Source organism: Zonotrichia albicollis, chromosome 12 (assembly GCF_047830755.1).
Source record: "Zonotrichia albicollis isolate bZonAlb1 chromosome 12, bZonAlb1.hap1, whole genome shotgun sequence".
NCBI classification, from domain to species: domain Eukaryota; kingdom Metazoa; phylum Chordata; class Aves; order Passeriformes; family Passerellidae; genus Zonotrichia; species Zonotrichia albicollis.
The window spans coordinates 11,983,229-11,997,894 of NC_133830.1; the positions used below are offsets into that span (position 1 = coordinate 11,983,229).

Below are 14,666 nucleotides of genomic sequence, written 5' to 3' on the forward strand. Positions count from 1 at the left end.
ACAAGATTTGCAGCAAAACAACATCCTCCAAGGGAGATGTATTGGAGTTCCATTTTTGGAAGGCAAAGCAAGATGAACTAAAGCACAGGGTTGGGGATTGGTTTGGGGTTTTTTTGAGAGAACAGTAGTTGCTCACGTACCTTATCTAGAGGTGACTGATCCTTTTTCTGAACTTCTCAAAGCAAGAATTCTTTTTTTCTAACAAATGCTGAATTCTGCTGCTGCTGCTGAAATCAGACTGAAGTTTTATGACTGTGTTATCCAGATTAATGATGAGTTCCCCTTACCTTTGCAAATGGGAACTTGAGCTGTAATGTCCCTTCCCAGCAAAACCTGTGTTTCAATTGCTGATTGCCCTTCTACTGCTGGGAGCCTTTGGTCAGACACTGGAAGCACCCAGCTTGCAAGCAGGAATGCATGCAGCCCCTCTCTTCCAAGCAGAAGAACTTGGCTCTGGTTGGACAAACCTCTGCTCACTTTCAACAAGTTTCTACAAAGTAAAAACCCAGGAAGGCCAGAAAATAATCCCCTATACTGCAGCCCAATTCCCCACCGGAGAAGAAAGAGGAATTATTCTGTGTTCACAAGCACGTGCAAAGAGGGACTGGGATGAGCAAATCAGCTGGATCTGGGGAATTCAATGCAGCTGTTTGCAGGAAGCAATCACTCTTCAAACAGACCCAGAGGTATATGCAAGAGAGAAGGAAAGAATATGGCTTCTAATTCTGTTTTATGATCAATTGCTATTGTTAATAGGAGACTCAAATAGGGGACTCAAAATTTTGAGGCAGTTGCTAATGAAACACTAATGGTGGATGAACAGCCAGAGGGGGAAAAGGCCCCTGGTGAAACCTGGCCAGCCCCACTTGCAGAGCCAGTGCAAAGGACAGTGGCTTCCCAAAAGCCATAGTGGTGACCTGGTGTTTTAGAGCACTCAGATGCTGCTGGTGGAATGAATTCGGCAGTGGATTTGTCATGGAAAAGATTCAAGCCAAAGAAATGATTCTTGCAAGTGGCAGAACCCTATGGATTAAGGCAGGAGACATTCAAAATCTTACATAAAGCACACAGAAATCTGGAACAGGTAACATATTTCAGAAGACTTGATTAGAAAAATAACTTAGGGATATACCCCAAAAATACACGCACAGGTGATTGATTACCTTTGCTTCAGCTATCAGTTATCTGAGACTAATTCTCACTGTTTCATGAGAACTCTTGCAATAGATTGTGCAGGCTCACAATTCTCCATTTAGCACCAAAAAAATCCAGACATTCTGCAAAAAGGAGGAGGCAAAGACTCTGGAAGAACGCATTTAATTCAGCTACAAGGAAAATCACACTATATTTTTTACATATTTGTATTTTTAAATAAAAGGCCTGATATTGTAGTCCCCACGTAGGTAAATTCTTTGAGAATTTAAAAAAGGTGCCTCACTCAAGACACCAGGACAAATCTGAAGAAATGTTCACATATTCTAAGATTTATACTAAATCTTCCAAATTGAACTAGCAACTGATAAAACAACTTTCTAACTTTGCTACTATGAGGAACCTTTTTAAAACCTCAAACTTCAGTGCAAGCTCAGAGCACTTGTTTTACAAGTGGAACATCTCACACGTGTGAAAAGCTGCTTGGTATTGTAACTCCAAGGCTCAGCTAATCAAGCCTAACAAAAGAAAGAACCTAAATATGAATGTAAAAGAGCACACACATTTACCATTAAAAAAAGCAATAAAAACCCAGAAAGGTTTGTGCAAGGAGTCCTTGCAAAATAACTCCACTTGGTGTTTTAGTATCAAAGCACTGAAGAACAGCACCTTCCCAGTTACCCAACCCTTCTCCAGGGATTCTCACAACAGAGGAGTGAACTGTGCATTTGAGCTCATTCCTCATCATTATGAACATGCAAATGCCAAGAACTCCTGGAAAAGGCACTGTATTAGGGAACCACAGGTATACTTGTAAGCACAAGCCCCCATGCAATGTGTACTATGCACCTGTGTATAGAATATAAATATGCATACATGCATGTAAGGAAATTAGAAATATTCCTCCTTTAATACAACCATGTTCAGCCTCAAACTGCAGCTCTCTGACGTGCTAAAGACTTTGGAAAACACAACCTTTGTCTTTAATACAAGGCCAACTTAAGCCCCAGCAGACCTGCTGTGCTGCAGGGCCCCCAGCTGCCCCCAGGGAACCTGGCACCTTCTCTGCTGCCATCGGGGAGGGACCCCCAGCCCTGCCAGGCTCCACCTCCTCAGGCTGCCAGCAAAGGAAACAGTGGCTGAAACGGGGACAAACGGGGAGGTTGAGATGCTGAAGAGGTGGGGAGGCAGCATCAGGCCCCTTCCCCCTCAGGGCTTTCCTCTATGGCCCTGCAGGCACTGCTCCTCCCAGCTCACCACCCTGCCACGGCACATCCACCCTGCAGCTCCAACACCTCCTCCTCTGTTTCCATGGCAATATGCTCCCAAGCCTTCCAGGACTCTCTCCTACTCCACTTCCTTCTGAAAATCACAGACAGAGGGATCAGCTAGACCAAAACTTAAACCAGCACAAATGTGAAATAAAAGGTAAAAAAAAAAAAAAAAAAAAAGTCTTTTACTCTTACTGGACATGCTGCAGACATTGTGCCTAGTAACTGTGGCAATATCTAGTGCAAAAGAAACTTAGCATGAATCTCTTGTTTTCAAATGACATTCAACTCAAACATGCATAGGGAGAGTAAAGTTATTTTATTAAATCATGCACATCACGTGTGTTAGTGCAAATAGTTTAATCTGTACTCCAGAAATTCTATTGTATTTTTATATCTTTACAAAATAGATTTAAAACAATTAATTACTTAAAAAAATGTAATTCTGAAGTTAAGCATTTCAGAACAATATTTGCAATAACCTATATACAAGAGGTACTAAGTACCACTGGCATACGAGTGTTCTGTGGTTGGGTGGCTTCCTGCAACTGAAAAGGATGAAAAAGATGAAATGAATGAACTAAATGACAATAGTTATTTTCTACAAGTCACTTGTGGACTATTTTCTCCAACTAATAATCCTCCCATTAGCAAATCCCACGTAACTTAAGATAGAACCTTTAATTATAGGACAATGACCCTTAAAACCTCACAAAGTAAATTATATACTAAATTTCTATTTAAATATTTAAACTATCTGTCGATTGCCATAACATCCTTTAAAGCCAATTGAATTGCTGAGATTACTTCCCTATTTTGAAGTTTCTTTTAGCAGAGCCATATCACTTTACCATTCTTTAACATCTTATTTAAGTCTTTAATAAACTTTTTTGACAGAACTGTTGAGCTGAACAAGACAACTACTGTCTACATTTAATTCAGCACTAACTACAGTGATTCCCACCAAAAGTCAGCAAATAGCAATAGTTATAGTACTTAGATAAGGAAAATAAACTTTGTAATGGGGACCACTGCATCATACTTACAGCCATGTGATAAGGAGCCACAAAATTTTACTACCAAATTAAAATCATCACCTGACAATGCTTCATCAGGTATGATTCCAATTTTGTAGTATTTTCTGTATCTAGATTTTCTCAGCTATCACAGACGTACTGTAGCAGTTCTCTTAATAAAAGTTACGTCCACAAAAGCTTATTCTAAAGAGCTTCTCCAGCTCAAGTCAGAAGGTATCAAATGACTGAAAAAATAAACTGATACATGTGATATGTGAGAAGGTATTCATACTTTTAAAGAACGTATCTCTTTAAATATATGAAATTTAATAAATTACATTCAAACTAAAGTTAACATAAGTTGAATCAATGCACTATGTCCATCAAATGACCAAGTACTTGCTCCCAGAAACACCTCAGTCCACTCAAGAACACACACATGCTTACACTCGCACACGCGCACACTAAATACTTGAGGCTGGTCTTCACCATCTGCATCTCTATCTCTTTAAGGCTGGACATGAATTGTGTTTATTCCCAAAACCCATTAATAAAGCAATCCTTATGAAAGAAAAATATGCTTCCTTCGAAAGGCGTAGTAAGAGAAGTTTTCTTATGTCTTGTTCCCAACAGCTCAGTGACTAACAGCAAGTAAAATGATACACTAGTTTAAAAAAAAATAGATCATACTGAAAGGCACTGAGCATACTGCATCTGTTTCCCAAGTATCTGCAAGGTTACTTGGCTTGGATGACCAAATCAGTATTTTCCTTTTAAGTCTAGCAATCGGATTCTAAAGTCAGTGTCCACAACCCTAGCCATTATAAATAATTTGGTACCAAGAAGCCTGCTTTAGGCCACCATTATAGTACTCAGAATCCCAACATACTAATTTAAAACTTGCATGAAGTTGTAAGCAAAAATATTGCTCACAGAATGATGAATCACAATTTTATTCCCTCTTTATAGACAGATACATTTTATACAGTTTAAAGCAAATGACCCTACTGCTGTTCTCACGCAGAGCTGTGCTGTATTAAGAGGTAAAAAGGAAGAGAATTAATCTGTTTTCCCTCAGTATATGAATGTTGCCAGCTTCTAAAGGGAGGACGGTGTATGGATTCAACAACAGTTCTCATGGAGAAGCTCTGGTTAGGCCTGGGTACAGCACCACGGCTGTTACAGCAACCAAAGCTGCCATCACAGGCATCCAAGGCCATTGTCTCTGTGTGGAGAGAAAAAAGAAATCAATATCATATTTGTTCTAATTCATACTAATCAGTTTACCTGGTGGTTCCTGCAAGTCCTGAGTACCTGGTGGCAGGCATCACCACAGTGTCACCCAGGAGCCCTGCTGCAGGCTAGTCCTGACCTGGAGCACCACAGCAAACCACGTTCCTCCAGCACAGCAACTCCTCAGCTCTTGGGGACTGAGGATGGGCTGGAGGACTCTTGGCAGCTCCGTGTTCCAGCTTTGGTACTGCACACACCTCAGAGAAATCTGCCACTGAACGTGCCAAGGCTTCAGATGTTTAAAGCATGGCTCAAGGCTACACAGAGGTTTATGCACATCTTTAACTTTTGACTGTTTAAATCCAGATCTGTGACTTAGTTTGTAGCAGATCCTAACAACACCATTTTTAACAGACTGTCACAACATTGCATGACAACAATGGCATTTTAAGAGGAGGACACACTGAGAGACAAGAGAAAATGCAAGCTGAGAGTTCAGAATACAAACCAACCACCTATTTCTTGTCTTTTTTTCCCAACTTTCCATCAGCAATAGTGAGAAAAATTAAAGTGTTTAGAGTCAGAGAGGAATTTCTTAGTCCATAGATAGGAACCAAAGCTTGTTGAATTTTATTATTAGAGGCAAACTCTTCATTTTTCATAGTTAATTAGGCAATTAAGTTTTCTGACAAGCCCTAGCATTGCAGCATTGTGCAAAAGGCAGCCCATTTGCAAAAGACAAACTGAGACCGAGTTAGAAGAGGCACATTCAAGCACCAGTTAGAACAAAATTCATTGTTAGAATTCAGGAAATCACAGAGATGTTAAATGATTAGTGGATTGCTCAGCTCGTCAGTGTCAACAGAATGGCATATTAAATGAAGGGTTTGCTTCAGGTAGAGAAACACCTGTGAGCATTTCACCATGCACTATTTGATACAGAAATGGCACAAACAGGTGAGGGACAAACATACATTGACTGAACAGTAGTGCTTGTACCTTTCGCTACCACAATGGGCCGTAACACCAATACAGGAAAGCCAGGATTAGGCCGATGAATACGGCTGGGACGGGTTGTAATATGGAAGGCTAAAGAAGGGAAGGGATATTAAAAATCACTTTGTGCTATAAATCAAATCAGGTAAAGATGATTTAGAGAGGGGAAAATAAGTCAGTAAGTTTTGTTTTAAGTGAAATGTATTAAAGACATCTAACACATTACAGCATTGTCTAATCTGGTATACAAAGTTAGTACACCATTCTACTCAAATTAACAAGGATGTTTAAAAATAAAGGGAAGTAAGCAGAAAATGTTCCAAGAAACCTCTTGTCACAACTTAGAATTTAGCACTTGAAAACAATATGAATGTTAAACTGATTTGCCTGTATCTTATTTATAGTTGGTTTTAGTTTTTCTAAGTAAAAGGAAATCCTATTTGGATTTCTTGAGAGATGGACTCACACCAAATATTGGATTTTTCAGCTATTTTTTCATTCCGTGCTAGTTAGCCTTTTCCATTTTCCATCACCAGCCTCTGGAAAAAAACATTTTTTTTCCTCCACTAGTGAATCAGTTACAGCTATGTCCACAGGCAAACCCAGTAGTTCGGACATTTCCGTGGGATTGTAACGTGACTGTACAATCCACATCCAGTTACTACAAAGCAGAGAAGCACATTTCTATCAGAGATACCACAAAGCTCAGCATCTCTGCCAGGTCAGCAGCCTTGTGACCAAATGCAATTCTGAAAACTGATCAAATGCTGCAGCTGGGCCAAACCAGCAGCTGGCCAGACTGCAGGGTTCATCCAGCTTATGGCTCCTCAGAACCAGCCACACTTCTTCTCAGCTGTGTTCTACTCATGGAAACTACTGCACATTCTGGATGGAACAGCCTCTATCTGTGATACGAAAAGTTAAAAGTAAAAATGGACCTAAATGCTTTTAATCTGTCCTTGGAAGACATCTGCTTTCTCTGTATCCTACTCTATATATTTGTGCACACACAAAGACACACAGAGGTTAAGGTCAAACCATGCCGAATATTTTTAAAACTGTTTGTGCTGAAGCTACCTTGATTTTGTTCAGTCAAATAAATAAATGATAAATTCATGCTTAACTTTTCTAAAACATGGTGATTAGTAAGTAAAATCTCATCCTGTTTTGAATTTGTAGGAATCACTAATTTATAGAACCTCCAATATGGTTCAAAATACAGGAATATCAGAAGGTATTCTAATCTTGTTCAATTTTTTTTTCAATCAAGGCAAATACTTAACAGAAAAATTATGTGTAACTGTTGAAGACTTTTTCATGCAAGATTATTTTTGTGTCACAGGTGCCACGAATCACAGTGCCACCTTCCCACAGAAAGCCTGTTGGCAGAAATAATCACAGCAGTGTTCAAAAAGTGCCAGAGGTTTAAATCAACCAGAGCAGCTGATGTTCTCAAACCACTGAGATCATTAAATCTGTTGTGTAAAGCGCATCAGGAGGTAACCAGTGGCTACAAGCATGCAGACACAAGTGTGCACCACACCGCTAAGCATTTCAAAAACACAACACTGCCATAAAAAAGTAAAACTTCAAAATTAAAACTTAATATTTAAATGATATCCCAAATGGAGTACAGAAGCCTTGTCTTTTGTAACATTTGATGATTCACCAAACAACTTTGTAGATATCTTTTTGTAAGTTACACACATTCTTGGCAAATGAAACCAATGATAAATACCATCACATTCAATGAGAGCACCTCCACATTATTAGATTTTCCCCTCACAAGCTTATCAATACATAACAAATCTCCCTGTTGTCAAGGAGCATTTAACGGCATGTTTCAATATAATTGTGCATCTTTTTTTAGAATATGAAGATATGCAAACTCAGACACAGATGGGCTGCAAAAAGGAACAAATCCCACAGTGGGAAGTCACTTTCTGTCCTCAGAAATGAAGTAGCAGATAATGATTCCAGCATAAAGGGGCAATGGTACTTGAAAAATTTGACCTTGGAACTCAGCCCAGTATCCATGATGTTTGAAACAATCCCCAAGATGGATATGTTTTACATTACTGACTGTGAGTAATGTTTGGTGAGCAGTGAGTTTGCCCTTATATGGAGGATGCTCTTCATCACACCCTGACCTCCAGGTTTCAGCTGTCACAATTAACTCCTCTTCTGCAAGCAGCTTTTGGCAACTGCTGTGGTTTCTGCTTTCACTTAAATACTCACCTCTAATTCTCCCTAAAATCTCCTTTCAGTTTTTCCACTTTCATCAGGTGCTCCAATTTCCTTCACAGTATTTCAACCCTTTACTTTTTTCCCTTTTCCACTGATCATTTTGATTCTGAGATTAATCTTTTTAACAGGGCAGAAAATCTCACATTCAGAATTATTTACTCAGTGCGATCTCTTCTATTAAAATGGGGTGGGGTTTTAGTGTGGTTGTTTTTGACTTCTGCTTTAAGTAAGTCAAGTAACTCTGAGCACTGCAGAAAAATCCTAAGCAAGAATCAGGTTCCAAAAGAATGCTGAAATCATATTCCTGAAAATATGTCTGAAAAAAGTGAGAAAGGCTTTGCATTCTTTACATCTTTGACAGCTCCATGATGTTCAAGGTTTATATTCAAGAATTAATTATGGCAAATATTCATACAAACTTTAGGCATCCAGCTGATTTAGAGGACAGGACCTGTAAAACTTTGCTGGTAGTCAGAGAAACGGTTTGCTAAATTCCTCCAAACGGTTTGCTAATATCCTCCTGTTTTGTACTGTGCCTTAGAGCTGTTCACCCTGCACTGGCCACAGGGGCAGTACAGGAAGACAAAACCAGCCCCCCCAGGGTTGTAAGGGACCTAAAATAAAGCTATGACCACCTTATAATGTGTCTGCCACACCCTTAACGTTTGGAAGATTTCAGAATCTCAGTAAAATAAAAAGTTGTCTCTAGTTGGCAACTCAGTTCTAATGATACAAGCTTTCAATTAATTGAAAACCAGAAAGCACGGTTTTCATTAGTGAATAGAAAGGACAGTTCAGCTGTACTGCCTAAAGCATGAGCCCACCAGAAATAACCATGGTTAAGAAGCATAAGCAAGAGTAAGGTGGGAACATCCATTGTAATCAATACCAATAAAATGAGAGCAGCTTGAAAAGGTTTACTCAATTCATTTGCATACAGGTTTGTCAGCTATTGCCCCTGTATCATTCTCTCAAATCAGAAAATTTTACTTAGTTCTGGTTCACTAGTACTTAAGCCACATATTTTCAAGAGAGCAGGTATCTAAGGACATACTTTAAACTGTCAAGCAACTGTAAATTTAACTTTCATGTGTAATTGTAACAGTGTAATGATCTGCAAATCTGCACAGGTAGGACTAAAAGGGAATTCTGCATAATATGGTACCCATTTTTTTCTCTAAAAGTCCATCCTTTTCTATATGACTCTTCCATATTCCTTCAGTCAACAGAATTGCCAGTGTCATAACCTGACTTCCCCACATATTTGGTACAGACTTACATTGTTTCCTTTTTCTTGTAGCAGCTTCAGGTTTTCTTTACATTGTTTGAGCTCCTCCGTGAGTGACTGGTTTTGTTGTTCAGCCACCTCATACTTGGCCTTCAGCTCTGAGAGCACAGTCTGTGTTCTTTCATACTAAAGACAAGGAGAGAACAATGTGTGGACCCCTGGACACCCAGCACATGCTGACATCTGCTTAGCACACAGCTCCCTTCGCTGTCATCTGCCCAGACTAACTCGCCTTGCATCACTGCACTCTCTTTTCATAAAAGCAGGGTAGAATTTACATTTCCTTTTTTTCGAAATTAAATTTTTTTTGCCCAGCTTGGCAGGGCTAGGACTACCAGACCCAAGGAAATACAAAGTAAATGCAAAGCTTTAATTAATCTCTCATACCAGTTATTCATTATCATATTGGAAAGGACTGTAAAAACTACAAAGATGAAACAAGAAATGGGGGAACAAGGAGTACTTCACATTTGAATAGTGGTCTTACATCTAGGCTGCAGGTTACACCCCTCTAATAGGTGCAAAATTCACCACTCTGTATGAAGTAAATCAAATTCTCTTCCACAAAGCAAATTCAAACATAAGAGCAAGGCAGGGATTAAAAAAACATTATGCCACAATCCTCAGTGTGGGTCAAGTACAAACAGTACTGGGTGAATGGGACATGTTCCTACAGAATGGGTAACTTTTCCTTTTTCAAACCCACATTCCATTTTTCCTATTCTAGCAGTCCTCCTGACTCTGCTTAGTAAGGACAGAACCAATGACCTTCTGTACTGGCATTCACCACAAATTTAGAAGATGAGGCATCTTTACAAATACTGATCTGATTACAAAACAGAGATTAAGACAACTGGGATTTTCAGATTCTGAGAATTGTAAAGAATGTGACATGAATGAATTAATCATGGAGTAAACAAAAGGACTGCAAAAGAAACAAAGAGCAGTGACTGGGGAAACATTCAAAATGTTCATAAGAGGAAGTAATTTAAGTGCTGGAGACTATGGCCTTGTCCAGACAATCTTTAGAGGCCAGGCAGATTAAATACATGCTCAGAATGCTGACTCTTCCTTATGCACTTACAAATCCATTAAGATGAAAGATCTTTGTAAAGAATATGTAGTCCCATTGCCAAACAGAAGAGTTCAAATCTAACTGGGAAGATTACACTGTGAAAATTAACTTTGACTCGTAACAGCCAAAGAAACTCTGGACTATAATGTTCATGAAGACTCTGAATAATGATTTACCTGTCTGAACATCTTAAAAGTAAATTCACCACAGTAATGCATGTAAGTAAACTTTAAGAAGTTCTCAAAGAACTTCCTAAACTTCAGGTAAATGTGTATTTCCCTGAAGTCTTCCCTTTTAGATTTGACTCCCAGTTTATATTTTCATAGCTACTATTTAAACTGCTTGCAATAAACATTTGAAAAAATTTATTTACTAGAAAAAGTAAAGAATTAAAAGCCTCTTTTCTTTTAGCTTAAACAGGTCAGTCATTGAGCATTACATTCTTGCAAAATGGAAATATTTCATGTTACCTCTTTCTGAAAATCTTTTGCTTGACTTTCAGCTTCACTGAGTTGAGTTTTCAGACTGGCTGCATCCCGTTGATGTTTTTCTCTCAATGATCCCATCTGATTTTCAAGTTCCTTCCGAGACATTTCAAGAACACTTATATCGCTGGTTAGTGCTAAACTCTGTTTCTGAGAGCTGAAAAACAAAACCCAATTGATTCCTTATGCATTTTAAATTTACATAAACTGGCACTTTTCACCCTTGAAAGTTTACCACATTGGTTTTGATGTGTAAATACCAATACAGACCATTACTGCCTCCCTAGCAGAGTGCTGACACAAAAGGCTGGCCATGGTCTTGCTTTTAAATATATGTCCACAGCTTGCTGTGTATAATGAACTTTTGGGAGGAAAAATCACCATCAGCAAAACTCTTCAGCTGCTGTGGAACCCCCCAGACAAACCTTGTGCCCTTACCTAGAAAGCTCCTTCTCTTGTCGCTGAAGTTCAGATGTAAGTGAACTATTTTCCTTCCTCAGTTTAACACATTCAGCTTCCAGAGCAATCCACTCTGCCTTCAAATTGTCAAGTTCATCTGCAATGAATAAGTTAATTCAATTAAGTAAAATTATTTCATGACTACTTCAAGGAACTAATAAAGGACCTAATAAATGGAGGAAAAGCTGGTATCAGCCATAAATCTCAAATATATTTGTTTGTAATCATGTCACATGAATTCTCTTATGAGCACCTGTAAAACATTACATTATCTTCTACTGTTATAAGGTTTATGACCCAGTGCCTGACAAGTTACTTTTTTCATTAAAGCTTTTTCTAAGCATAAAGAAGTAGAAAACAGTCTTTTAATGGGTCAACTCTAATATTTTAGAAATAGTGGTAGAAAAGTATATTTGAAGAAAATTTCCAAGGCTTCAAAATAGCAAGAGAATCACTAATACCATGCCTCTGTTTCAAGGAATAGAATGTTTAAAGCAATAAGCTTTAGTGACACTTTGGTAGAATTAAAAAGTCAGGAGCTCCCCCTTAACACTCTTAAGCTATAGAGAAGTTACACAAGTCCTCTTGGAGATTTTCTGGCAGTATGAATCCCTCAAATTGTAAAAGTGGAATTACACTCGGTCTACTGATGTCAAACAGTAATTTAGGCATAAGTTAGTTTAGGCATAATTGATAATAACTCTTTAATGAAGCATGCAAAATGTCTTTTTCTGTGTGCCCCACAAGCCTTGGTGCACACAGATACATACATACAGGTGTGTGTGCACACAGAGTGAGTGACTACAGAGGGACAGAGAAACAGAGATGTGAGTAACTGGCATCCACCACAGTGAGCAGCAGGATGCTCTGGGACATCCTTTCAAGCAAGCACCTTTCAGGCGAGAGGCCTCCTCCCTCTGCTGCTCCTCACACTGCTGGCACTTGAGCTGGAATCGGGATTGCAGACTGACAATTTCTTTCTCATAGTCCGAGGCATCGTTCCTCCAGCGGTCAAGCTCCGCTCGCACCGTCTGCAGCTCAGCTTGCAAGGCAGAAATATCTGTGTCTCGTTCTGAGGCTGCTTTTTCTGCTACTTTTTGAAGTGACAGAATCTCATTTTGAGCACTGACTAGTTCATTTCGAGTGGCTGAGATTTCATTCTCCTTCTCCTTGCGAAGATTCTCAATTTCTTCTTGTAACCTTCGCAACTGAGCTGGAAAGCACACGTTCGTGTCAGTATTTTTTTCAAATGCATTTATAATAAACTTAAAAACCTTACCTCCCTCTCTCAACACATTGATATTTAACAGGGCTAAAGAAGCCTAATGCAATTGAAAAAAAATATCCTGTCAAATGCTGTACCTTAAAGAGGCAAGTATGTGGGCCATGTAATACACAGAGTCAAAAGAAAGAAAAACCCTAAACCTCGGCAGAAAATGCAGACTAGGACTAAGGCCTTTTGCAAGGAAAGAGCAGTGGAGGAAGCCATGTTGGGGCAGTTTTGTGTTCCCCTGGGGATGCCTTTTTCAGCTGCAGTGTGCCTGGATCCCTGGGCTTTGTGGTTTTCAAACCCTAGCCCTAGGGTAACCCTAACCCTGAGTGCCCGAGTAGCTTTACAAACTAACACTTGCTCTAAGGAAGTGACAACATAACACAGCCTTTGTGACCCTAAGGCTGGACAGACTGATGGACTCTTCCCAACGAGCTCACTCACATGCATGGATGAGAAGCTAATGTGATACAGAACACCTGACTGAGAACTTGTGTAAATCATGGGTTACATCCTGCTGTATCCATTCTGGGCTGAAATGAGCACAATTGATGATATCAATTTTCAAAAAGGTGTGGACAGGGCCTCTGTTGCAGCAACTTTACTGCATGCTCTGATGCTGGATGTGGATCTGGATGAAAAATTCCTTTAAAAGGATCCTAGAATGAAGTGGAGAGACTGACTAGCACAAAACACCTAGAAAGCTTCTGAGTGCTCTGCAGGCAGCCACAGTAAGAATCCCTGGATCATCTAGGACTGGGAAAGACTAAAAGGAGATGAAGAAGAGGTACCTATTACAGATTACACCTTTTGCATTTTTAAGTTACTATTACAACCATAGGAATTTAAAGGAAACATTCCACAACAACATTCAAAGATATGGTGAAAGAAATCAGATTTAAAACATACACTCAACTAAACATTTTCCTTTTAGTGACTATGATGCCACAGAAACAGTCAAAACTATATAGCTTCCCTAAAGAGTGGGGAAAAAAATTTCCTACCTTGCAGAGCATTTATTTGCTTGTTGGATTCTTCAACTTGCACTCGATATGCTTTTCTCTCTTCTTCCAAGAGAGCTACAAATAAAAGTGAAAATGTTCCCAAGAATTTTTGTTAGTAACATGAATTTCACCTGTGTAATTAATTTTAGTCACAATCTCTCCTTCAGTGAAAAGATTAAGCAAACATATTACTTCAGAAAGTTATCAAAGGTAGTAAAACTGTGTAAGTAGTTTAATAAAAGTTAATACTAAGACATCATTGCATTATTGTGGTAGTATTACAATTAATTTGAAATTTATACAATCTGTTGCCTGATCTGAAAACTCCATGTGTGCTAAATGCAAACTGGTGTGAGAGGAAGGAAAAAAAAAAGATTGTAAATATAACTTCTAATGCACACTGAACAATATGCAATTAAACTGAACTACACTATTTCCTCTTAAAAACAACAGAGCTACATAGCTGACAGGATGATCTAACAAAGAGCTACCACTGAAGACATTCAATTACATCCATTATCTAACTGAAATAAGGATGAAATCTGAGTTCAAGGATGTACTCAATACTATGTAAACATGTTGGTTTGTCTTGAACTACTTGAAAATTGTAATATATACAATTTTCATGAATACCCTACAGAACCACGTTGATCTGGGTCTCACCTTGAAGTTCAAAGCATTTTTGTTTACTTGTCCTAGCTAGCTCTTGGGCTTCAATCAGCTCCTTGTGCAGTTGCTGAATTTCTTGCTTAGCCTCAGTTTCTGATTGTGCACCCTGCAATTCATCTGACAAAAGAACATTTTCTTTGAATCATAAGTTTGTACAACAGCTTCATTTGCACTGCCACGTGCTGACTGGCAACTTTTTACTCAAATCTTCAAAAGTTAGTTAAAGTAAACTCAAAATTAGATAAAGCAAATATTAGCAAAAATATTAATATACTTTTAAAAGCAGTAAAACATATGCAAACCTTAAAGCATTCATTACACATGACATGCAATGTAAAACAAAAATTAACAAGGAAGAATTAGAGAGTTTAAAAAAACTGCATAAATTGGCAAGGACTTCTGTTTTGACAAAAACATGGAACAACAAAAGCTTAAGACAATCCTTGGCTGTGTTTACAACTTGTCTCTTTGTAAAGGAAGCTGCCCTGAGCCTGTCTCAGT

The 14,666-nt window shown here is 38.7% G+C and overlaps 1 protein-coding gene across 42 annotated transcripts in view; it reads right to left on the reverse strand.

The window, feature by feature from the left end:
- Positions 1-14,666, reverse strand: part of SLMAP (sarcolemma associated protein) — an 89,877-nt gene that overhangs the window by 13,689 nt on the left and 61,522 nt on the right. For 23 of the 42 annotated variants that reach the window (XM_026792496.2, XM_074549828.1, XM_026792490.2 and 20 more), the window contains 7 exons: positions 14,160-14,282; positions 13,497-13,571; positions 12,115-12,435; positions 11,202-11,319; positions 10,749-10,920; positions 9,195-9,329; positions 2,728-4,664 (listed from right to left, as the gene is read on the reverse strand). In XM_026792496.2, coding sequence (XP_026648297.2) covers positions 4,575-4,664; positions 9,195-9,329; positions 10,749-10,920; positions 11,202-11,319; positions 12,115-12,435; positions 13,497-13,571; positions 14,160-14,282 — 1,034 coding nt within the window. In that variant the 3' untranslated portion in view covers positions 2,728-4,574. Of the gene's footprint in view, positions 1-2,727; positions 4,665-5,671; positions 5,762-9,194; positions 9,330-10,748; positions 10,921-11,201; positions 11,320-12,114; positions 12,436-13,496; positions 13,572-14,159; positions 14,283-14,666 lie in introns of those variants that run through there. The other 19 variants (XM_026792497.2, XM_074549829.1, XM_074549823.1 and 16 more) reach the window with 5 other exon arrangements.